Source organism: Pelobates fuscus, chromosome 8 (assembly GCF_036172605.1).
Source record: "Pelobates fuscus isolate aPelFus1 chromosome 8, aPelFus1.pri, whole genome shotgun sequence".
NCBI lineage: Eukaryota > Metazoa > Chordata > Amphibia > Anura > Pelobatidae > Pelobates > Pelobates fuscus.
In genome coordinates this window covers 147,156,988-147,183,203 of record NC_086324.1, presented here as the reverse complement: position 1 = coordinate 147,183,203, position 26,216 = coordinate 147,156,988, and the positions used below count along the sequence as shown (strand labels likewise).

Below are 26,216 nucleotides of genomic sequence, written 5' to 3'. Positions count from 1 at the left end.
TAAAAGCAATATGTAAACCCAAGTTTTAGATTTTGGGTACATTTAGCTGACCAGCTACTCTGCCGTCATGCCAATCATTTCTTCACTTCAACTACACTTTTACAGATGAGTTAGAGCTTGGCTATTGTGTTTATTTGCAAGGAAACCAGTGATGTGTGTTTTTGGCATTAATAATACAATAAAAATGAACTTACTCAGCAAGCGAAACTACTTTCAGCAACTAATATCAAGTCTTTGAAGTATTCATCTGTATGGCTCATTTCTACATCCCAAAGAGACCCTTGTAGGTATATTTACAACCCATTTTAAAGCACCATGGATGTGCAAGTTAAAAAATAAATAACGCAACTGAGTTTTTTTTTAATTTTTTTTTATAAATGTGTGGATGAAGACCAGATTTCAAAATGTAGATGATTTGGAAAATACTGTACTATAGTCAGCACTTGACTTTTTGAGCCCAACAGGGTTACTCGCTAAAGATAGAATTGTATGAGATTAAAAAGTGAATTTCAAATGTAAGACCTAAGTTTTCTTCAAGTCTGTTTTGCTTCCAGTTCAATTACCGTGAATTACTTTAAATTCCTATCAGTAAATAACCTTGCAAGATTTAAGTTTCAGTAGAAGCTGAATGTAATGTAGTTCCATAGAAGAACTCTGTCTACTTATAGATTGTCAGAGATCACTCGGCTAATGCTCTCAGCCGACGAGTAAACACCTAGGTCGACATTGGGCTCTGGTGAGTGGATTGTTCCTTTTTAATATAAAATATTGCGCATTCTCTTCTAAAATACCTGTGACATATCCTATGCATATAAAATAATGGTATTATATTTACAAAACATGACCATACATCGCATTAACCTGCCACACTTCCTGGGTACTCCATTACCAACCGTTCTATTCCAATGATTTCTCTTATAAGATTAATCCCGTCTTTGGGTTGTCCTCCTCCTGGCAGTCTCTGCCATTCATGGTTAGAACAGGTATGCTTTGTTTCTCTTAAAATAGATTTATACACTAAACACTAAATTGTACTGAATAAATAACCGAATTGCAAAATTTCGATTAAAATGGCCACGCTGTGACTTTTAGCCAGGTTGGAGAATTTTTAATTTTCCCTAAATTGTGCAGTTCGTGTTTTATTATTATTATTATTATTATTATTATTATTGCCATTTATATAGCGCCAACAGATTCCGTAGCGCTTTACAATATTATGAGAGGGGGATTTTCCATTAAAACAAATTGATGTTTTTAGTAAATAATCGCCGGCGGACTTCCCCTAATAGCACAGAAAGCTGGAATTTTTCATTTTGAAATTTACAATGTATAAGAGACTAATGTAAACATAAATAAAAGTTCTCTGATGAAGTGATCGTCGATCACGAAACGCGTTAGGCGGCATAGTGCAATCGATCCCTGAAGCAGCATACTGGAACGCATCCGGAGCCGCAGTGGAACGCACGAGGCGGAGATACAGTGTTACAGCAGCACGAGGAGGTCAGATCTCATTCCTATCCGGCCGGCAAGAGAGTGACCATTTCACCCCTGGACCCCCGGTCTGTTAAACCTGATTTCCATTGTTTGTTTCATTGGGACTTTTGCCTTTTTATACAGTCTTTTATATTGATGTGTGCTTTGTTGACAGGTTTTATTTGTACTAATAAATATTACTCTTTTGGTACACTGTCTGCCGCACTCTATAATTGACATAGGAATTTTAACCCCTTCTTTGGATGCCAATATTTTTTATTCGAGTTTTTATGTTTATTCCTAATGTGTACTGGTTCCCCACTATATAAGGTGTAGAACCATTACTATAATATACATTTCAGCTAGTTTTGGATTCCCCCTACCGAATATTGTGGGAGGTAGGACCTCACTAGCTGATACATGCGCAATTGATATTATCTATCCATTTTTTTATTGCTATTACGTACTTTATTTCCATTTCCACTGAGTTCTGTCCATATTATTGGTTTATTCCAATAGACACCCAGTAATTTCTATTCTAACCCCAGGTGGTGTTTTTTTTTGGGACAGTGATACAGTGGTGGTGGTGGTGGTGGTGGTGGTCATTGATTGGTCTCAAATTTCATGTAAGGAGGTGATTATACCATCTACTGGTACTTACCCACCATACAGCCACTAATTTAGAAATAAAAGTGTAACTGACACTGTGTAAAGAAGGCTTTTTGTTTGTTTGGGAAGTCCCATCGTGTGTTGTTCCTTCCTATTTGTATGTGTGCATTCTAAAAAAGGTGCATATTTTTAGTTTCAAGACACTGTCAGGCTTCATAAGACTCGAGCGTATTCACTAAATAGTGAATTGTAAACTGATTATTCAGGCTAAAATGCCTAAAAAGGTTTGAATATAGCTGACGTGTTGAGTGGATCCATCTCCCCTATATTGGCCTAAATTCTGCAAAAATTTTTGAGATCACTGTTTTAACCCCTTAAGGACACGTGACATGTCATGATTCCCTTTTATTCCAGAAGTTTGGTCCTTAAGGGGTTAAACCATCTTAATTCAAAGAAACTCTATAGTGGTATCTCTACACCATAACAACAGTATGTTGTATACTCTAAACCTGCTTTCAGTGCATTGTATAGATCAGTCCTGTTTATCCTCTTTGATTTGAAGGTTTTGAGATTTTCATTTATGACTAACATGTCAGAAGGCTGATTCCAATAAAACAAAGTTTGAAATCAGTGGTTCTAGTAACCGTTTCAATTAATTCGTTTTTTGTGGTTGAGTAAGTGTCGTTCATTCTGTTTTTTTTAGTTTTTTTTTTAAGGCTGCAGCATGTTAGGGAGAAACCCTCGTAGTTTTGGTATTCTCTAAATCACCAGAATAGCACACTTTGCCAGGTGGTTGGAAAGTACCGACTGCTTAATTATTTTTTCAGATGCCTTGCCTCTTAAATTTAAACTGATATTATATAGGTTTTGTTTGTTTTTGGTTTTTTATTGTTACGAGAAACATAGAAACATAGAAACATAGAAACATAGAAACATAGAATGTGACGGCAGATAAGAACCATTCGGCCCATCTAGTCTGCCCAGTTTTCTAAATACTTTCATTAGTCCCTGGCCTTATCTTATAGTTAGGATAGCCTTATGCCTATCCCACGCATGCTTAAACTCCTTTACTGTGTTAACCTCTACCACTTCAGCTGGAAGGCTATTCCATGCATCCACTACCCTCTCAGTAAAGTAATACTTCCTGATATTATTTTTAAACCTTTGTCCCTCTAATTTAAGACTATGTCCTCTTGTTGTGGTAGTTTTTCTTCTTTTAAATATAGTCTCCTCCTTTACTGTGTTGATTCCCTTTATGTATTTAAATGTTTCTATCATATCCCCCCTGTCTCGTCTTTCCTCCAAGCTATACATGTTAAGATCCTTCAACCTTTCCTAGTAAGTTTTATCCTGCAATCCATGAACCAGTTTAGTAGCCCTTCTTTGAACTCTCTCTAAGGTATCAATATCCTTCTGAAGATAGGGTCTCCAGTACTGTGTACAGTACTCCAAGTGAGGTCTCACCAGTGTTCTGTACAATGGCATGAGCACTTCCCTCTTTCTACTGCTAATACCTCTCCCTATACAACCAAGCATTCTGCTAGCATTTCCTGCTGCTCTATTACATTGTCTGCCTACCTTTAAGTCATCAGAAATAATCACCCCTAAATCCCTTTCCTCAGATGTTGAGGTTAGGACTCTATCAAATATTTTGTACTCTACCCTTGGGTTTTTACGTCCAAGATGCATTATCTTGCACTTATCCACATTAAATGTCAGTTGCCACAACTCTGACCATTTTTCTAGTTTACCTAAATCATTTTCCATTTGGCTTATCCCTCCTGGAACATCAACCCTGTTACATATCTTAGTATCATCCGCAAAAAGACACACCTTACCATCAAGACCTTCTGCAATATCACTAATAAAAATATTAAAGAGAATGGGTCCAAGTACAGATCCCTGAGGTACCCCACTGGTGACAAGCCCAAGCTTCGAATATACTCCATTGACTACAACCCTCTGTTGCCTGTCACTCAGCCACTGCCTTACCCATTCAACAATATTCGAATCCAAACTCAAAGATTGTAGTTTATTGATAAGCCTTCTATGTGCAACAGTGTCAAAAGCCTTACTGAAATCTAAGTAAGCAATGTCTACTGCACCACCCTGATCTATAATTTTAGTTACCCAATCAAAAAAATCAATAAGATTAGTTTGGCATGATCTCCCTGAAGTAAACCCATGTTGTCTCTGGTCTTGAAATCCATGTGTTTTTAGATGTTCAACAATCCTATCCTTTAACATGGTTTCCATCACTTTCCCCACTACTGAAGTAAGGCTTACTGGCCTATAGTTGCCCGACTCCTCCCTATTACCTTTCTTGTGAATGGGCACAACATTCGCTAACTTCCAATCTTCTGGGACTACTCCTGTTTTCAATGATTGGTTAAATAAATCTGTTAATGGTTTTGCTAGTACACCACTAAGCTCTTTTAATAGCTTTGGGTGTATTCCATCAGGTCCCATTGACTTATTTGTCTTTACTTTTGACAGTTGAAATAGAACCTCTTCCTCTGTAAACTCACGTGTAATAAATGACTCATTTATCCTTTTTGTTAACAGAGGTCCCTTTCCTTCATTTTCATCTGTAAATACCGAACAAAAATATTCATTGAGGCAGTCAGCTAGACCTTTATCCTCATCTACATACCTTCCTTCTTTTGTTTTTAATCTAACTAATCCTTGTTTTACTTTTCTTTTCTCATTTATGTATCTAAAAAAAGTTTTGTCCCCCTTTTTTACTGACTGTGCTATTTTCTCTTCTGTGTGGGATTTGGAAGCTCTTATAACTTGCTTAGCCTCTTTCTGCCTAATCTTATAGGTCATTCTGTCTTCCTCACTCTGGTTTTTTTTATAATTACTAAATGCTAACTTTTTGTTTTTTACTATTTTGGCCACATCTGCGGAGTACCACAGTGGTTTCTTGAATTTTTTGCTTTTACTGACAAGCCTAATGCAATTTTCTGTTGCCTTCAGTAGTGCAACTTTTAAATAATCCCATTTATTTTGGACTCCATATAAATTGCTCCAGTCTGATAATGACTCCTTTACACATATTCTAATTTTAGAAAAGTCTGTTTTTCTAAAGTCTAAAACTTTTGTTTTTGTGTGGTGTGACTCAGTCACTGTTCTTATATTAAACCACACTGACTGATGATCACTGGATCCTAAACTTTCACCTACAGTAATATCTGATACCAAATCTCCATTTGTTAACACTAAATCTAGTATGGCCTCTTTACGAGTTGGCTCCTCAACGACTTGTTTTAGAGACAATCCCAGTAGGGAGTTTAGAATATGTGTGCTCCTGGCACAAGTAGCTATTTTTGTTTTCCAATTCACATCAGGAAGATTAAAGTCACCCATGATGATAACTTCCCCCTTCATTGTCATTTTAGCTATTTCTTCAACTAGTAGTGCTTACGATTTTTTTTTCTTGAGTCCAACCAAAATGCATTACGTGGTACTCACAAACAAGTATGTCTGTCACTCTCATACTTGTTATGTTATATGGAACACTAGCCTTGCTTTTAAAGATGGTTTATCCATTAACATTATGTTAATTCGTAAAGTGCGCTAAAAAGCCAATGTCATGCTTTTTAAATGATTCATCAGCATATAAGAGCACACAAGGGTGGGTTCTTAAAGTGAACCTGCCATAACAGTTTCGCCATAGTGGATAACTGCTCCGAAAGCAATGAATAACCTTCATTTATCAAAATAATAAATGGTATATTTGATTGCTTTTAAAGCAGTTAATATCACCTATTCAGTGCATTCACCGCTGCGTGAAACCAGGTTTGCGGGTGTTAAACTAATGTATCACCTCTCCTGTCATTCAGTTCCCATCTATGATGTCTGCCTAACTCTCTGTTGATATTCGATTGACAGGTGAGGGATCATATTAGTTTACCATAGCAGGTAACTTTTTAACGTCTATTTATAAATGTAATTTGGTTCTGGCTGAGATCCCTTCCAGACTCAATTCCTCTTTCAAAAACTAATAGCTGGTCCAGTGGGCATCAAAAATAAATTAATAAATACCGTAGGTGTATCATATAAAAGCAATTACTCAGTAACTAAAACATTTTTTTTTCGTTTTCTTTTTCCTTTTTTAGTATGATGCAATTCCAATACAGTCCAGTGTGATTTTATGTTCCTGCCCATCCCCTTCAATGGTGAGAAATTCCTCCGACTCCAGCTCACCATCTACCCTGCCTACCTGTGGCAGCAGATCAGGCTCCAGCATGGACGTCAAAACAGTGGAGTCGAGATCTAACTCAAACCCCTTGCAGCAGCCTCGAAAGAAACGACCACAAGACTTCAAGCTCGGAAAAATTCTGGGTGAAGGGTCTTTTTCAACAGTGAGTGATCAGTTCCTGTCAAATGTATTATTTATTTTTATCATAGTGTGCTTTAGTCTTATTTGGTCCATGTGAATATTTTTTCTTTTAGACTTTTTAAGTTATAATTTAGTCAGTCTCCAACGTAAATGGCATGTAGACAACTGTCTCACTTCAGGACAGCAGTAGTACTAGGTCAACACGTGCAAGCTTTGGGAGTCTGTACAACTGCAAAATTATCTCACATTTCTTAAATTTAAAGAAACACTATAGAGTTGGGAATATAAAATTGATAATCGCTACCCCCTAAATATAATAGATTTATTTACCTGTCTCGCCGCTGCTGCCCCGCATTCGTTGGCTGAGGTCAGCAATCTAATTGACATGTGAATGCATTCAGAAGCAAGTGTGCATACGTGGCAAATTGCAGATGCATTGAACCGTTTTTTTTCTATGAGGATTGTTTAGCTTTTGACACTGTTGTACATATAAGGCTTATCAATAAACTGCAATCTTTAATTTTGGATTCCAATATTGCTGAGTGGGTAAGGCAGTGGCTGAGTGACAGGCAACAGAGGGTTGTAGTCAATATTCGAAGCTTGGGCTTGTCACCAGTGGGGTACCTCAGGGATCTGTACTTGGACCCATTCTCTTTAATATTTTTATTAGTGACATTGCAGAAGGTCTTGATGGTAAGTTGTGTCTTTTTGCTGATGATACTAAGATATGTAACAGGGTTGATGTTCCAGGAGGGATAAGCCAAATGGCTAATGATTTAGGTAAACTAGAAAAATGGTCAGAGTTGTGGCAACTGATATTTAATGTGGATAAGTGCAAGATAATGCATCTTGGACGTAAAAACCCAAGGGCAGAGTACAGAATATTTGATAGAGTCCTAACCTCAACATCTGAGGAAATGGATTTAGGGGTGATTATTTCTGATGACTTAAAGGTAGGCAGACAATGTAATAGAGCAGCAGGAAATGCTAGCAGAATGTTTGGTTGTATAGGGAGAGGTATTGGCAGTAGAAAGAGGGAAGTGCTCATGCCATTGTACAGAACACTGGTGAGACCTCACTTGGAGTATTGTACGCAGTACTGGAGACCGTATCTTCAGAAGGATATTGATACCTTAGAGAGAGTTCAGATAAAACTTGCAGGATAAAACTTACCAGGAAAGGTTAAAGGATCTTAACATGTATAGCTTGGAGGAAAGACGAGACAGGGGGGATATGATAGAAACATTTAAATACATAAAGGGAATCAACACAGTAAAGGAGGAGACTATAAATTAGAGGGACAAAGGTTTAAATAATAATATCAGGAAGTATTACTTTACTGAGAGGGTAGTGGATGCATGGAATAGCCTTCCAGCTGAAGTGGTAGCGGTTAACACAGTAAAGGAGTTTAAGCATGCGTGGGATAGGCATAAGGCTATCCTAACTATAAGATAAGGCCAGGGACTAATGAAAGTATTTAGAAAATTGGGCAGACTAGATGGGCCGAATGGTTCTTATCTGCCGTCACATTCTATGTTTCTATGTTTACATGTAGAGTGTGGTGTTTTCTGACTGTTACAACCACTAGAGGTGGTCTTGGGCAGTAGTGTAAACACGGCCTCTTATCAGAAGAAATGGGTGGCATTGTAAGAAATAAAATAGTGTTTGCATTGGGCAGTTGGCACTATAGGAAATAAGATGGCAGCTTGGAAGCACTTTTGGGACACCACAGCACTCAACACACCTTGTGTCTTATTTATCAGCTGGACAAATCCACCCACTATCTATTGAGTTAAAAAACAAATTGTTTCATATGGGCATGGATTAAAAGACATGTGATTCAAATTTCTCAACACGTTTATGGAGAAGTACTGTTAGACTGGGGACTCTACACCTCTCTCTCCTCCTCTTCAGCGTATAGATTGCTGTTGTCTTGTGCGTGGCTTCCTTGTGGCTCAGTAACTAACTATATTTTGAACCTGGAGCTATCACTGTCTGAAGTGTACCTAATAGCTCATGTAGAGTAATTACAATGACGTTCTCTATCCCACCTGCCCTCCTGTGACGCTGCTCAGGAACAGAAAAGAAGTATTCTCTTTTGCATGCAATGAAACTATGCTGCCTATAAATTATCTTCTTCCCTTCATAGCTGTCCGTATCAAATGTTACAACATTGTGCCACTAGTGCTTGCAGCAAAGGGGTCTCCTTTCCAGACTACAAATTTCTCAACGTTATATAGATTAGAGCAGTAGTCTTTAAAGGCCTATCTTTCTTAGTCTGCCATTTTTCACGTATGTTATGCGGTGCATTGGAACTACAATTTGCAACCGGGCTAATCGCCTCTATTTTACCTGTTCTTTGAACCTTTCATATCAGCTGAAACTGTTTAACATAGCTGCATGAGAGTGAGTTTCTTCTAAAAGAGTGCAGGAGAGCAAAATATATGTATTTTGAGTATTCTTTTAGAAAATATAGAATAGATTCAGGTATATTTATTTATTTTTTAATCATTCATTTTAGGTTGTCTTGGCCAAAGAACTTTCTACAGGAAGAGAATATGCAAGTAAGTAAATATTTTATTTATTAATTCGGTGGGGGTCCAAGTATCTAAGTTTGTTTTTCTTTAGACTTTGGTTTTCTTTAGGAAGTGGATTTAAGTAATTCAGTATTTGTTTATTTAAAGGGACACTATAGGCAACCAAACCACTTCAGCTAATTGAAGTAGTCTGGGTGCAGTGTCCCTTTTGTACTTAGTGCTGCAATGTTAAACATTGCAGTTCCAGAGAAACTGCAATGTTTACATTGCAGCTCTAAGTCTGCAGGGGCGCCTCCTGGATTGAAACGGACCTTTGGTCCGGTATCTGAAGCTGGACCTCCTCACGCTGTGCATGAGGACATCCAGCATCAGATTTTTCCCCATCGGACAGCATTGATTCAGAAAGTCTAATGCGCGTGCAACTTGCTGTGCATTGGCATTAGCACCCGCTCACCAGGGAGGGAAAGGGCACGAGGAAGGGAGGAGGCAGGGGAGCGATAGTGCCAGGAATACAGCCTTGTATTCCTTGCGCTATAGTATCCCTTTAATACCTGTTTATTAAAGGGGCACTTTAATAAATATATACAAATGCTCGTCCCAGTGACCACAATTTGCAGAGTTTGCTGCTTAACAGAATATCCAAACACTCTGACAATCAGGTTGGAGAGCATTGATAACTACTGACGTGTTTTTAATGTGGCCGTTCAAAAACTGTTTGATTAGAAATTGAGATCGAAAACCAGGACATACTTGGCTACCTAAACAGTTTAGCAAGCAGTTTGCTGCCCCTTTAAAAGAACACTCCAAACCCTATAACCCCTTAAGCTCAATTACTTTGTTGTGGGACAGGAGTGTCCAAGCATCATCTTACTTTCAGTGGTTAAACAGTTTTGCAGTGAATGCTCTGTCTATCAGCGCCCTCCCTGCTGAACCTTCCTCATACAGCATCGCAGAGTTGACGGATGCTGGAGCCCCATTACAAAAAACTGTTTAATGATGAAGGTAAAAAAGCTATCATAGTCTCCTGTCCCCATAACTTCATGAGCTTAAGTTGTTATAGGGTTGTGAGTATTCGTTCAAGAATGTTATTAATGTATAGTAATTGTGTAACTCTTTACAACATAGTATTACATTGGTAAATAGAGCAGATTAACGGGGACTGTATTTGTTACTCTAAACAAGTCTCTAAACAGCTCTCATGCTTTTTGTTTTCTTTTTTGGGGTGTTATTTTTATATATCTCTATCTATCTATATCTCTATATATCAAGTCATGGACCCCAATACTTCTGTATGAAGATGGTGATTTTGGTACTTGGTGTCCCTTTACCATGGGAGATACCTTTCAACATATTTGCAGAAATGCCCATGACATATAGGAGAAAAGAAGGGGATAAATCATTCAACTAAATAAAACCTCTTTTATTTGTTTAATCTATTTGTTTTGGAAATGTTTTCAGGAATATGTGAACAGCAGCTTAACCTCTTCTTTTTTGCATTGTAGTCAAAATTCTACAGAAGAGACATATTGTAAAGGAGAATAAGGTACCTTACGTAACCCGAGAAAGAGATGTGATGTCGAATCTGGACCACCCTTTCTTTGTAAAGCTTTACTTCACATTTCAAGACGTTGAAAAACTATGTATCCTTTATTAAAGCCTTCCCAGAGCAAAATGATCTGCAACAGCATTGCAAAGCTTTTGAGAACCAGCTTGACGCTTTGCTGACCGTTTGCAATGATCCATTAGTTAATGACGATAATAAAATATCTGTCTCTCCTTTCTAAAAAGCAACGTAGAGCAAAATACTTTGGGAAAGTTGTAGTCGGACAGTATATGTACAACTTTGAAGCTTGGGAAAAATAAAACAAGTGTAAGAGATTCCTCTTTTATTAGGTTGCCCAGTTTACCATTTATAAAACTCAAACGTAATATATGATGGAGAGATCAGGGTTTCTTTTCTGGGGTCTTTAAGTATTAATAAATGGTATCACAGAAGTGGTTCTGCCCCTCTCCTTCCCGTCTCCCCCTGCAGTTTAAGTAGTCCTACTGTCTGCTAAAGGTTTGGCAACTTACCTGGGATCCTAAATCCTCAGGACATTTGCTCCTTTGATAGACGATAATGCTCATTCTAGGTTCTGCCGTTGGTTGTACTGGACTGCTGGTATTAGCTCAATACAGAGCTCTTCCGGTTCTCATGAAGAAGGTGGCCAGTGCCTTGTGGACCTCACATTTATGGTTTTTATCCAATCCACTGCTTTACCATTAGCATTGGAATGTCTGAAATCGTCAAGGAGGTGGGATGGGGTGTGGGCCTAAAAAAAAGCATCTAAAGAGTGGCCACTGGAAGTGTCCTTAGGGGAAAATGTAAACACTGCCTTTTCTCTGAAAATGCCTGTAGGGAATGATTATACTCACCAGAACAAATACATTATACATTACGCGGTAGTTGTTCTGGTAACTATAGTGTCCCTTTAATTGTATTATTGAATATTATTATAATCATTCCCTACAGGCATCTTTAAACTCTGTTAATCCATTTTCACACTTGCACAACCATACAGAACCTTTAAGACTTGTTTGTTTTATTTTTGAGTCTTGCTAGTTTCCTTTACACTTCCTACAGATTTTGGCCTAAGTTATGCTAAGAATGGTGAACTACTGAAGTACATACGAAAGATTGGCTCATTTGATGAAACCTGCACCAGGTTTTACGCTGCTGAAATGGTTTGTGCTTTAGAATATCTACATGGAAAGGGGATCATTCACAGGTAACAGTCAAAAGTAGATGTACTGACTATCTGTACTTACAAGTAGGCCCCCCTTGGCTTAAATGGCACTCATCCAGTATCTTCTATTTAAAATATTTTCGTGCAGTTACTCATTTGCCTTTACACTCACTGCAGGCATCCCAACGTGACATCTTTTCTTTACGAAGCAATTAATTTCAGTTTTGTTTATACCAACATTGCCAAATTCTCGCACTAACTTTCTTTTTTTTTTTCCTACTCAGTGTCACCAATTGTTCCTTTCTGCCATATTAAAGCAGTCAGCATTCCTTCCATCCTCTTCTCGTTCTGAGACCTCATAAAATTTCCATTTACATAGCCTACAATAACGTTGCTGTTAATTTAGAGCTTGACAATTATTTTATTCCTCATCATTATTCCTTCTTGAACCTAAACACACTGCTTTTACTCACACCTGCCTCTCTATGGCATTGCTCTAATTAGGAAGGCACACAAAAAGAAAACCTCAACCAACTGTTAATCTTTGAGCTGGTTTGCCTTTTATTTGCGGTCTTATTAACAAGTGGGGAAAAAATGTTTGCCATGTTACTAACAATTGATCAAATGTTTTCCCCTCTGATTGGAATTACTTTCTTGTCTGTCGAGTGGGTGCGGTGAACAACCATAAATAAAGTTAAACTATATTAACTGTTTATGCATTTTACTATTTACATTTCACAAATTTGCAAATATTTTCTCTCTCGTGATTGAGATTTTTGATGTATTTTCATTTGCATCTAAAACACTCACTATAATATTATTGAAGTTTAATGTATTTCAGTAGAGAAAGACAAAGTAACCCAGTCTTAATTCTATCTCTTTCTAAACTTTGTAAATACTTTAATTGGGCTCTTATATCTCTAAAATGTGTACAGTTCAGATGTGGACTTCAACTATTTTCAACCTCTTCCTCCTACAGCTATGCCATTAGCACTAAATGCTGCTCAACACAGTCCTCTTGCCCCACTCCCTTCTTTGATTTAAGGCTCATCTGTTACCTTTTTACAATATCTATTTCCCGCTTTTTTACATTTTTCCTATTCTGATCCATATCCAACCCTCAACCATATACATTTCAGCTTCCTTGTACTACCAAAGTCCAAAATATCTCTCAGATCCCATATCTACCACCTGAGCAGTTACCAAAGGTCTTAACTACCCCCAAAATGAACTAGACCTTTATTACCTTGCTTCTGTCTGTTCCCATGAATGGGCTACATCTCAAGTTTGTGTCCAAGGAGGACTACTCAAAGTCCAACTTGAGATATGCATTACAGTATTTTTTTGGACTTTGAGAAGTCCTCCTTGGACACAGAAACTTGAGATGTAGCTCATGTTTAAACAACTGTCCCAGCTTGACGTGCAAATGAGAAGAGACAGGCATCCTATTGTGTTTAGTGGTGCCGAGTGTGTTTTATAATTTAAAATGTTCTATAAACGTTTTATATTTTTCTTTCAGAGACCTGAAACCAGAGAACATTTTACTTAGTGAAGATATGCACATCCAAATTACAGATTTTGGAACAGCAAAAGTGTTATCAACAGACAATTGTCAAGGTATGTGTGCAATCCTTACGAACATAAACGCTGGGTATTCTACAGCCTTCTGGTTAAATATGACAATCTATAATTTTATTGTTTGTAAGTTTTTTGTTTGTTTTTTTTGTTTAAACCCAAAGCATAACATCACAGTGCATCTAAGCAAACACTACTTTTGAACCTTCTGAGGTCAAGTAACATAAGTACCATTGAGTTTGCGAATAGCATGTATACTCCAGTGAACACGCTGAAATCTTGCAAAAAAACTAACTGTATTCTATCTAGCTTCATAACTGCATAGTGTTACCATTACGGAGAACAGTACTCTGGTACAATATAGTATCATAATTAAAACAAATTTCAAAAACACCAGAAATCACAATGTTATTGGGGTCACTTCCAGTTGAAATCCCATTTTTCAGGTAGCATATATAGCAAGAACAAAGCAACCCTTAAGAAAGGTTCAGACCCTGAATTTCCAGTGACCGGTGCTTTGTTGTATTAGTGAGCTGAAACCAAGAAATTGCAAATTGCTCAAAAACTATTTGGGTAATGCTAAAGATAAAGTATCTTTAGTTGACAAATTAGTTTATATGTGATACAATATCCTCAGATAAATTATCAATTTCCCTAAAAATAGAAAGAGGGGGGAAAAAATGTAATGACATTGTAACCGATGCTGGTTCCCCTATTTACCACTTTAACATCTTAAAGCATAGAATTTAGCAGGGCTTACTGTACAGATATCTTAGCCATAATATTATATAGTTAGAGTTCCTCTATTTAAAATATATAAATAATTCAGAATAAAATATAAAATAGGGATTGGAAGCAATAAAGACATTTAAAAACTTAACCCATAACAATAATTTATAGCAGAGTTTATAAGATTAAAGTGTAGCTTGCAATATCAGTAATCAAGTTAGTAAAATCTCTTAAAGACAAAGTACACAAAAGTTTAAGGAATACAAACCTTCTTTCTAAAAACTTGTTGTATTTGCATATGCCCATAACATTAACAACATTTTAATTCATTCTGATAAATGCACACTTACAGTAAACTTAAGCTTAATGCTTTGAATACAGAGGCCCCAGAAGACCTTCGGAAATGTTTGCTTAAAGGAACACTTTAAAACATAAAAATAAAGTTAACTCCCCTTTTTATCCAGTGGCAAGTCCCCCCTCCCCGCTGCTCCTTTCCACCCTGTCGGTGAAGACCATTTCCCCTTCTTAAAATGAATGCAGCAATATCCCATTCTCACAGGGAATCAATCATTCCCTCTGGAATTATCATGTGAATCAGGATGCCCTCAAGGCTGTCAGCATTGGGTTTGCCTTCTATGCGAGCATGGGGTGGTCCCACACTATGGCCGCGCAGTCTTGTCTTTCGTTAATTTGTATTTTTGTTTTCAAATATTTTTTATTGCATTTCTGTAATACATGTCTACTTTATCTCTTGACCACAATAAAAAGAATATTTGTAAAAAGTGCATTCTTGTCTTGTATAAATGGAGACAATGATGGCATGCAGTTAACATGAAACACTTCATAAAGTTTAAATAGCTTACAGGTCTGGCGTGTCCCTTTATTGACTGGGCAAAGGGCTTTCAAGTTGTCCCAATATGCCATACAGACTGATGCACCTGTGACCTTTATTTTTATAAACTCTAACCCCTATATATTTTATTAAATCTTTTTCAAAATTATATTTAGTGTATAGATAGTAGACTTTTATAGACTATAGGCATAATATATACCTAATTGTTTACATGCTTATTCTATGGTAGGATACTTTAGTGTATTTCGCCAAATAGCCAGCAGATTTGGTAGTGTTTTTAGCAGTGGAAGAATACTGTCAAAATGAAGTCATCTGCAAACAATGACTTTTTTTTTTGTTGGTTTACTCAGTTTAATTTAATTCCATGCACATCATTGCATCTTTATAACTTTGGACTCTAGTGGTAGAACATTAATTCCATAAACATAACATAGGGCATTCAGTAGAATAAACTGTCTGGATGCAAAACTTGCACACTAACCAGTCAGTGGGTTTGTGCATATTGCCATCATTGCTTCCCGAAAAAGAAAGTTTATCTAGAACAAAGAGATAGTATTTGTGTACATGTAAATTGAAAATATTTATAGAGCTATTTCTATATAAAAAAAAAAAGTAGCATCTATGTGCACATTCTTTCTTCTTGGCTATTTTTTTTTTTTTTTACTATTTAATTTTTTTTACTCTCTCCTGCTATTGGGTGCTATGAAATTGTTGACCTGAATAAGAATCTTACGTGTCTATTTACATACATTAATACAAAGGTCCCTTAAACAAAAAAAATAATCTCTACTTAACTATTATTTTTTTTTAATGTTTTGTATGCAGCACGAGCAAATTCATTTGTAGGAACAGCGCAGTATGTCTCCCCAGAATTGTTAACAGAAAAAGCAGCTTGTAAAAGGCAAGTGAATTTCTTATTTCAATCTATATGTATGGACTGTTTGAACAATAGTCTATTTTCCATTTAAGACTGTAAAATAAAGTTTTAAATTGTCAACACACTACATTAACTGGTTCCCTCATCCCACCCTCATTCCCACCCACATATCTTATCCTAACTGCTTTAAGTCTGCTTTGTTTCATGATGAAGCTAAAGCTGAGAGAAAGTGAATTATGTTCGTATTTATCTGTTGACCTGGAACTCGCCTTTGTAGGTTATGGTTTAATATTTCAGTATCCTAAGCAACAAAGTCTTCACGTTGTGGTCCATAAGATACTGAGAATCAGAAAAGTATTTTCAAGCATCAAACGCGGTCTTAAAAACATTTAATGGACCACTAAAGGCACCCAGACTACTTCATCTCAATGAAGTGGTTTGGGTGCAGGGCTCCTTTTAGTTTTACTCCTGCAATGTAAAGCTTTGCCGTTTAGCAGATATGGCAGTGCTTACATTGCAGAGTTAAATACGCCTCTAGTGGCTGCATTCCTGACAGCCACTAAGGCACTTCTGCTGTGGGAATTTAGTCAATCATGGTTCTTACAGCTAATCTCCATTTCATTTGAGGACTACAAAGTTAGCCACACATACACTTTTCTTCCCCAATGCTCCTCTGTGGGTGACATTGGATTTTATGTTTAGGAGCGTCGGCATGATGTCGTGGGAGAAGGATTAAGCAGCTACAGGAACTTTTTTTTTTTTTTGGAGCGTGTAAAAAGTATTGCCCTATGTAACGGCACCCCGGGCATAAAGGGGTTAAACCGCCGTTTAGAAGATCTTCCCCTTCCAGAGATACAGGCACAGCTACTGCAGAACACCAAACTCCCGAACTGGATACAAAATAGCACTCCAACTCCCAAACTGGAACCTCAAGAATAGCTGCTAGCAGACGAACAGGAAAAGCATACAATCAACTTACACTCCTGGCAATCAGTTTCTAACAGCATACAGTAAATCCCCCCAAGGACGAGACAGAGCTCAGTGTTGAGGGTCAAGCAGTGGTCTGTTTTAATGTGGGCTACCTGCCCGGTATTTATGCAGGTCTTCCACCTGGTGGACACTCCCCTAGGGGACCAGATGGAAGACTGGGACACAAATGGTAAAATAACCAATCACAGGCATACAGAGTTAAAACACTCCCACAGTACATTACAATACCTCCCCTCTATCCTGGAGATAATTGGGAAGCAAAACTCCATTAACCACATGGTTACAGTAAAACACTAAAATACATAATATTACATTTGTCACATAAAATATATACATGTAGCCCATCCCCAGATAGCTGGGATCTGAGCGCACAAAAGTACCGAATAGCACTCAGATCCTATGCACACAGTCCAATCGCCGTGGAGTTAAAGGACCACTCTAGTGCCAGGAAAGCATACTCGTTTTCCTGGCACTAGAGTGCCCTGAGGGTGCACCCACCCTCAGGGACCCCCTCCCGCCCGGCTCTGGAAAGGGGAAAGGGGTTAAATCTTACCTTTTTCCAGCGCTGGGCGGAGAGATCTCCTCCTGCTCTCCTCCTCCGATCCTCCTCTTCTCCTCCCCGTCAGCTGCGCGCGCATTCAGCCGGTCACATAGGAAAGCATTCATAATGCTTTCCTATGGACGCTGGCGTGCTCTCACTGTGAAAATCACAGTGAGAAGCACGCAAGCGCCTCTAGCGGCTGTCAATGAGACAGCCACTAGAGGACATAGGGGGAAGGCTTAACCCATTCATAAACATAGCAGTTTCTCTGAAACTGCTATGTTTATGAAAAAAATGGGTTAACCCTAGAAGGACCTGGCACCCAGACCACTTCATTAAGCTGAAGTGGTCTGGCTGCCTAGAGTGGTCCTTTAAAGTGTTCACAAAGTCTGTTCTCCATACGAATAGACTCCACGGGATGGCTATCTGGGGAAATGCTGTTCATACGGTTTAAACTACCGAATGAACAGGCATCCGGTTAAATGACCGACCGTAGAAGCAAGGAGGCTGGCGGCTCAGCGGTGTTCGCGCAAATAAGTGTCCGTTTCCAGTTCCATAGTTTGGGCGCTGAACACCGCTGGCCGTTCGGGACTTTAAAATGGCCGCCGCCATGTGTTCGGCAAACGAACAAAGGCCACCCAGTATTCGTCAATTAAGCTGCGGTTAACCGCAGATCCTGGGAGGTAAATTTCAGACACACTCCAGCTCCCCAGGTGGTCCAGTCATTCGTGCGTTAGTACGGTAGATTGAATCTACCGACCACCAGGCAGAAAGGCACAAACAAGCCTTTTCTGCAGGCGAAAGGAAGACTTTTTAACATGGGGCCAGAGGCAACGGGCGGGCAACCAGGCTCCTCCAATGCAATGTGGCGAGATTGGTCTCGTCACACCCCATATTCCAGTTTTAATTTAGGAGGTCCCTGCATCTAAATAAAGAGGATAACATTGTAGGGTTAGGAATGCAGGTTTGTATTCTTCTTAATGCAAAAGTGTCCATTTCTTGTAGCCAAGCTTGCATACAGAGCACACATCCCAGATTAAATCTCAATGGTTGCTACCCACCAGATGCTAAAGAAGAAATTAGAGCAAAGTTGACATCCCCCAGGGTTATTCACTGAAGTGAGAATTCAAAGACATTCAAAAGCAATCCAAAAATATCATAAGGAAAGCATGTCTGACGTCCAGCGAGAGCAGTGGTGTGTAATGAAGCTCGAATAGCGAAATTGGTCAACTCTTGCCACAAATTTTGGTATACCTTCCACAACCGATAATTACCACACATGCTTACACTTCATCCAAAAATTGTAGATGGCGTTGCCTACTGCATCTCTGGGTCACAGCACCTCAAGCAGTGATGTCACCATTGAGGGAGACTTTGCAATGTATGGGTAACAGAGCCAGTTTAACAGATTAGTGACAATTGAAAGTGAATTTTTAAATTTAAGGCCAAGATAAATTTGTCGGCTGTATAATCCTTTCGGCTACTCTTGCCTTAAATTTAAAATTTACTTTAAATTTTCACTTCAGTGACTAACCCTGCACGATTGTTGATTCCACATGCCAGCTGATATTGATTGTGTGCTTTCCCTATGCAAGTCACAAATATTCCACAGATGTCATGTAACTCGCAATAAACAGCTTGTACAGTACATCAGTCTCTGCTTATTTACAATGCAACCGTGCAATTTGTTTGGTGATCTGTGTAATTGTTTTATCTGAAAGTCTCATACAACTTTATTGCTTTGTTTTTTAGCTCTGACTTATGGGCGCTTGGATGCATTGTCTATCAGCTGGTAGCAGGATTGCCACCTTTTAGAGCCGGGTAAGCTTGAACTGCTTTTCTAGATTACATACATTTTTTTATTTATTATAATCCAACTACAGGTAGTGTCTATCACTGGATTATATACTGCCCCCTACCTGCCTGAAACAATTTGTCAGTTCTGGTATGTTTTTATGTTTAATTTATGTTTAATTTCTTCTGAGTGATTCACAGACCTCTACATCTACAAGTTGGCTAACACTGTTCCATGGGAATACAACTTCAATCATGAGTTTGGTCCACTAAATACGTCTCAGGATTTGTAATATTAGAATTTATCCCCTATATATTTACAAATATATATAAAAATAAAATGTAGGAATCCGCACAGGGATATTAGTTCTCTCCTTGAATGGCGTACCTCCTTCCGCCAGCCATTGTTATAAACTCAGCATGTTCTGTCATTGAACATAGAATGTGCAGGAGGAGAAATTGGAACAGCTTCCAAAACTGCAGGAATTTCTTTTATTGATCTAATGTTAATAGTACCACATATAGTGCATTATTTGATTATAGCATATACAATTTAGTGTGGTTTTTTTTGTTTGTTTATCTTTTATATTTTTAAGCAAGTGTTTTGCTTTGGTTTTTTTTTTGTGTGTTTTTTTTGGTATATATTTTCAGTCTCATTTTGTGCTCCTCCTCCATATTTTGCAGAAATGAATATCTCCTATTTCAGAAGATTATAAAGCTGGAGTATGATTTCCCAGAAAAATTCTTTCCTAAAGCAAAAGACTTAGTAGAAAAGCTGCTGGTAAATATCTGAATCTTTTTTATTCTATTTATCTTTTGACATTATTTTGTAGTGCAAGATATACTTGCAAGTTTGGTAAGGCATATCGAAAAGGTTATAGAAGGTATGAGATATTACATCTATTACACCTTACATGACATTGTATAAAAAAAAAAGAAGAAAAGGTGATGAAATAAAAAATAAGACTGTGCATTATGAGCTACTTTTAAACTATCACATGTGTAGGCAAGAAAAAGAGGCACTATATGCATGGGTTTTTAGGTAGTGAAACGTTGCATGGTAATAGATTATTTGTTAGGCAAGAATGCATGTAAATAAACAGGTTGGGATGATGTGTGATGGTCAAGTAACTAAAAATGTAGATGAAAAATAACGGTTTAACAAAGAGTAGGACCTCAAGGAGGCCACACTGCATAGAGAGAGCAATCATTAAGAAAAAGGTAACAGAACGGCTTCAAATCAGTAGCATAGGCTTAGAAATTAAATAAAATATATCCAGATAATTGTGAGGCACAGTGCCATTTAGAATCTTGGGTCTTTCACTCATATCTTTAGATTGTAAGCTCACGGGCTATCTAGCTAAGCAATTTGTATAAAAGAGCTTCAAAGGCTAGTTATCAGCCTACGGGCAGGGCTCTCTCTACTTCTTGTATTTGTCTGTGTATTTTGTACGTTCTCCACTAATTGTACAATGCTGCGGAATCTGTTGGCGCTTGATAAATACCAGTAATAAGTAATATCAGCAAATGCCTTGCATAGGCCAAGTTAATCCCACCATGGAAGCTTCTGTGTTGGTCTCGATAGCCCATGAGCATGGAGACGTCGGAATCTCCTTTGGGCAGCAGCTCAGCTTGGGAGCTAAGTTTGGCTGCCTGCATGTACCAAGTTGCAAAGCCAGTAAGCAGCTCTCAGACAGCAGGAACAGCATGAGGATCCTTAACATGTTTAGATATATCCCCGGTCGGACTATAAGCCCCGTAAAGGCGTCAAAAGTAGTGAATGGGAGTAAATTCCTCAATATGAACTCGTTAGCTTATGTAATGTGCCTGAACTTACTTAAGATGCATCTGTCCAGCGTGGCAGCGTGGCACCCCTCTCCCTTTTTATTCTATTTAATTAATTTGATTCCCGAAGGGAAAGCATTTAATTGGCTATCATCAAAGAGGCGAGATATGGGTGGGGCCAATGCATCTCTGTGAGGAGAGCTCAGTGTCTCCATGCAGAGTGTGGAGACGCTGAATGTCAGTTCTGCACACTGTGCAGCACTGCCCCAGGAAGTGCCACTAGTGGCCACTGAAAGGTGCCCCCAGGCTTTAATGTAAACACTGCCTTTTCTCTGAAAAGACAGTGTTTACAACAGAAAGGCAGCTGATGCGGACTATACTCACCAGAATAACTACAATGAGCTGTTGTTCTAGTGACTAAATATCTTATGATATTTTAAGGGATACTATAGAGAGCTGGTGCTCCCTCATTTGCAAGCAGGGATCCACTCCCTTCTAGACCGCAAAGAACTTGTTAGAGGCATGCAAGGGAAGGATCCAAGCCTGTGCTCTAGCTACAGATCAGTTTCATTATTGAACATGGATATCAAGCTCTTTATATCTCCATGTACACTGCTCAAAAAAATAAAGGGAACACAAAGATAACACATCCTATAATCTGAATGAATTAAATATTCTTCTGAAATACTTTGTTCTTTACATAGTTGAATGTGCTGACAACAAAATCACACACACAAAAAAAAAAATGGAAATCATATGTTTCAACCCATGGAGGTCTGGATTTGGAGTCACACTCAAAATTAAAGTTGAAAAACACACTATAGGCTGATGAGGCTCAGTAGTGTGTGTGGCCTCCACGTGCCTGTGCATGCTCCTGATGAGGTGGCGGATGGTCTCCTGAGGGATGTCCTCCCAGACCTGGACTAAAGCATCTGCCAACTCCTGGACAGTCTGTGGTGCAACGTGACGTTGGTGGATGGAGCGAGATATGATGTGCTCAATTTGATTCAGGTCTGGGGAACGGGCGGGCCAGTCCATAACATCAATGCCTTTGTCTTGCAGGAACTGCTGACACACTCCAGCCACATTAGGTCTAGCATTGTCTTGCATTAGGAGGAACCCAGGGCCAACCTTCTTGCCACAGCTCGCATTGATGTGCCATCCTGGATGAGCTGCACTACCTGAGCCACTTGTGTGGGTTGTAGACTCCGTCTCATGCTACCACTAGAGTGAAAGCACTGCCAGCATTCAAAAGTGACCAAAACATCAGCCAGGAAGCATAGGAACAGAGAAGTGGTCTGTGGTCACCACCTGCAGAACCACTCCTTTATTGGGGGTGTCTTGCTAATTGCCTATAATTTCCACCTGTTGTCTATCCCATTTGCACAACAGCATGTGAAATTGATTGTCACTCAGTGTTGCTTCCTAAGTGGACAGTTTGATTTCACAGAAGTGATTGACTTGGAGTTACATTGTGCTGTTTAAGTGTTCACTTTATTTTTTTTGAGCAGTGTAGATACAGAAGGTTGTCTCAGATCTAGTCCACCCGGATCAATCTGGGTTTTTTGCCTGGGAGGAAGGTGAAGGACAATACAGTTACTACAACTGATCCACACGGCCAAGAGTAGAGCTAGCTCACTTCTTCTCCACTCGAGAGATGTTGAAAAGGCCTTTGATCAGGTAGACTAGACTTTCCTCATGGAGATCCTAACGTCACATGGGGTTCGGTACGGTAATCCGCACTTCGATCGGATCATTGTACTTAAACACAACAGCACAAACCGGGGTAAATGGGGCCCTGTCAGATTTGGTTCCAGTTGGCCGTGGTACGATACAATGGTACCCTCTCACCCTGCTCCTTTTCATCCTCACTCTGGAGACTCTGTTGAAGGCAATTAGGAGTGGTGACATCAGAAGAGTGACGGTGGATGGAGTGGAGAATAAGGTGGCCGCATATTCAGATGATATGCTATTTTTTGTGAGCCATCTGCGAATAACTTTTCCCAAGCTATTGCCATTGTTCTTAGTGTGGCACGTTGGCTAGTTTCCAGTTAAACCTAGATAAATGTGAGATGCTCAATGTTACCGACTCAAACCTACAGGTAGTTGTACTTTGACAACAATTCTCTTTTCGGTGGTGTACTGACGCAATCAAGTACCTGGGGATATGTGTTCACCTGGACCTGAATCAACTGTATCAAAGAAACCTACTTCCCCCTTCTCCTTTGACAAGCGGACAGAAGGTCCGGGAGCAAGCTATAAGTGTCGTGGTTTAGGCGTCTAAGTGCAGTCAAGATGAATATACTCACACGATCGTGTACTTCAACTTGCTTGGTGCAGCGCTTAGGGAGTTTGTATTGGAAGGAGAGGGGTTCAGTCTGAAATTAGATGTTATGCAGTTGCTGAGGGGTATTGGCTTCCCTTTGTTTAGGAAATAAGCCTTTGCTATTCACTTGTTACAAGCGATAGTCTGGCAGGTGAGAGACTCGTGGATAGACCTTGTGAAAGCATAATCGGGAGACAGCTGTAATGTGGTTAGGAAAAGATAGGGTACCTAAACTGCTGATGGACCTTCCGTATATAAGGGTGACTCTTACATTTATTTTTTCTATTCTGTATCAAAATGTCATTTTTTGGAATGCCTGTAATGCATATTTCCTGCATGACGAAAATTAAATATTGTCAGAAAAAGATATTGTTGACTAAATGCATACATATTTCCCTATGTACACACAGATTGTATATTATTTTTAATTTTCGAATAATGGGTGTCCGTAACTTGTTTCTGTGGCAATATTTATATGCACTTCTATAGATACTTGTTGCGTCTGTGGTAACCAATCTCGATATTCATGAACACTACAACACACGTGTAGATATATTTATATTGCATACAAGTATTCCCCCTTCCTTACTACAGCACTGAACTAAAAATGACATATTCATGTTTCACTAGGTTCTAGACCCTACCAAACGTTTAGGCTGTGAAAAGATGGGTGGCTATGGACCTCTTAAAGCACATCCATTTTTTGAGAGCATTACGTGGCAAGACCTGCACCTTCAAACACCACCAAAGCTCACCGCATATTTACCAGCAATGTCAGAAGACGATGAAGACTGCTATGGAAACGTAAGTTTTGTTTGTTTTGTGTGTGTAATAATGCACATGGAATGAGTGGAAGTGGCAGCTGCCAACATGTTAATTCAGCTCGCTCCCAAGGTGGTAGCTGTAGCTGCCGCCCAGGAGTGTAACTCCCCCTAATCTCGGGTAGACATGTACTGACCCTTACACTATTAGCCCTAGCTCTAACACACTAACTTCGGTCCTAAAATATCATGTAATAAAAAAAGTAATGTTGAAGCTTAGGTTAAATGGAATGCCATATTTGTGTTCTCAAGACATTTTTAAACCACTCAAAATTCAGTCTCATTTATGTCAATTGCATTATTTTGCCATAATAAATGCTGCATCTTTATGAATTCTAAAATCTATGCAATGTGTTTCTTCTTCAGTGATGTCTCCAGAGTCCGTTAAATGTCTGAGATATTTTAAGATGATTATGGTGCGCCCATTGATTTTAAAGAGAGCTGCGTATTTGTGTTTTATGTTTAGACTGTGCATTCTGTTTTTACCTTGGATTCCATTAGAAAATAACACATTGAAAAAAGTTGTGCAGAGTTTCTTTAAAGCTCTCTAAAATTGGTGGTTTAATATGGGGGATTCTCATATTAGGAGAAAGAAGAGGAATTCTAATATTAAACCCCAAGTTGAAAATATGATCTTTTTTGTGTGTGAACAGATAACCGAGAAGCAATAGCAAGCTGTGTGCACAATGATTCTGTTCACTGCCCGTTCCTTCAAAATATTTATTAAGCAATTATCTTCTAATTAAAATTACATTGGACATATAGTGAAAAGCTCCCTTCCGCAGGACAAATCTATGAGTTTGGGTTGTACAACACTTTATCAAGTTTACCTACCCCCCACCCCCACTGGCGCTCTGACAATCCAATGGGAAGTTGCGGATTGGTTCACAGTGGCGTTTTGCCAAGCATGCACATCTCCTCATATAGATGCATTGAATCTATGGGGGGGGGGGGTTATATTATTATACTATATGTTTATCTGTGTCATCTATATCACATTTAGTTGATTTGCCCTCTTTACTTATAGGGTGTGTTTGGTGATATTGGATCCAAGGATCCTTAAGTGGTTAATGGCACGTAATCTCCTAGGTGCTGGGTTGTCTATCATTTACCACGCTATATGAGGAAGGGGCTTTCTCGTTGATTTTTGGTGAACTTGATAAAGTGTTGTAAAACCCAGAATGAGTAGATTAATACGATCTGTCCTGTGAAAGGGAGTTTCTCAGTATAAGTCCAATGTAATTTCCATTAGAAAATTATTCCTTAATAAATGTTTTTTAAAAGAACGGGCAGTGAACGGAATCTTTGCGCACACCACTTGCTATTGTTTCTTTTGAAGACTAGTTTGTATTAACTATCCGATGGTGATTAAGAGAATTGGAAGGTAAGTACACCCAGTATTATCTCAAACCACACAGGGGAGAGGAAGAATGTAATTATTATACTATATGGAAGAAGGTATCGGCACTAGTCCCTTGGTTGTTGTTGTTTTTTTTCCATTTGTGAACTGATAAAATGGTTATATAAAGTATAATTGTATTTTCTTATTTGGGAACATTTCTATCCACTGTTGTGAAATAAGGAAGCATCAATCAATCTGCTGTAATATCCCCGTAAGGATGGAAGCCGTTGTCCACATTCTGAACCAAAACAAAAGCTAGAATTTCTGTGTATGTTCCACCTTAGTTATATTTATTTTACTCCGTGAGGAGATCGCACAAATAAGTGCAATTTACTCAGTGTAAATCGCGGAAGCGCCTCTAGTGGCTGTCAGGGAGACGGCCACAGAAGCTGGATCAATTCTCTGAAACTACTATGTTTTCAGCTGCAGGGTAAAAATTAGAGGGACCTGGCATCCAGACCACTTCCATGAGCTGAAGTCGTCTGGGTGCCTATAGTGGTCACGGTTTACAAACCCTCCACCTAATGCTATACCATCCTTACTCCTAACACCTATGCTTACACGAAGGCTAACCATGTACCTACTCTAACCTTAACCCTTTGCCATCCCTAACCCTAAAACAGCATTAACTCTTACCATACCCCAACACTAACTATCCTAACTCTACCCTACCCTTACTCTTGATCTAACCCTAGGGAAACCCTCCGCTAATATCACTTCTGATATCAGCAGATGGGTTTCTTGGTTAAAACAGTAGTTACCTGTTACTGCCACCTGCTGGCTGTTTTCCCAATTTCATTCTATGTAATTATGAATAGAGACTGCTTTCCCAG

General features: G+C 38.8%; 1 protein-coding gene across 1 annotated transcript in view; it reads left to right on the top strand.

Moving 5' to 3' along the window:
• PDPK1 (3-phosphoinositide dependent protein kinase 1) overlaps nt 1–26,216 on the top strand; it is a 54,976-nt gene that overhangs the window by 21,144 nt on the left and 7,616 nt on the right. The window contains exons 2-10 of the mRNA XM_063430418.1: nt 6,204–6,449; nt 8,949–8,991; nt 10,467–10,604; nt 11,588–11,732; nt 13,210–13,307; nt 15,673–15,748; nt 19,008–19,076; nt 19,734–19,830; nt 23,791–23,964. Of these exons, the coding sequence (XP_063286488.1) occupies nt 6,204–6,449; nt 8,949–8,991; nt 10,467–10,604; nt 11,588–11,732; nt 13,210–13,307; nt 15,673–15,748; nt 19,008–19,076; nt 19,734–19,830; nt 23,791–23,964 (1,086 nt within the window). The remainder of the gene's footprint in view (nt 1–6,203; nt 6,450–8,948; nt 8,992–10,466; nt 10,605–11,587; nt 11,733–13,209; nt 13,308–15,672; nt 15,749–19,007; nt 19,077–19,733; nt 19,831–23,790; nt 23,965–26,216) is intronic.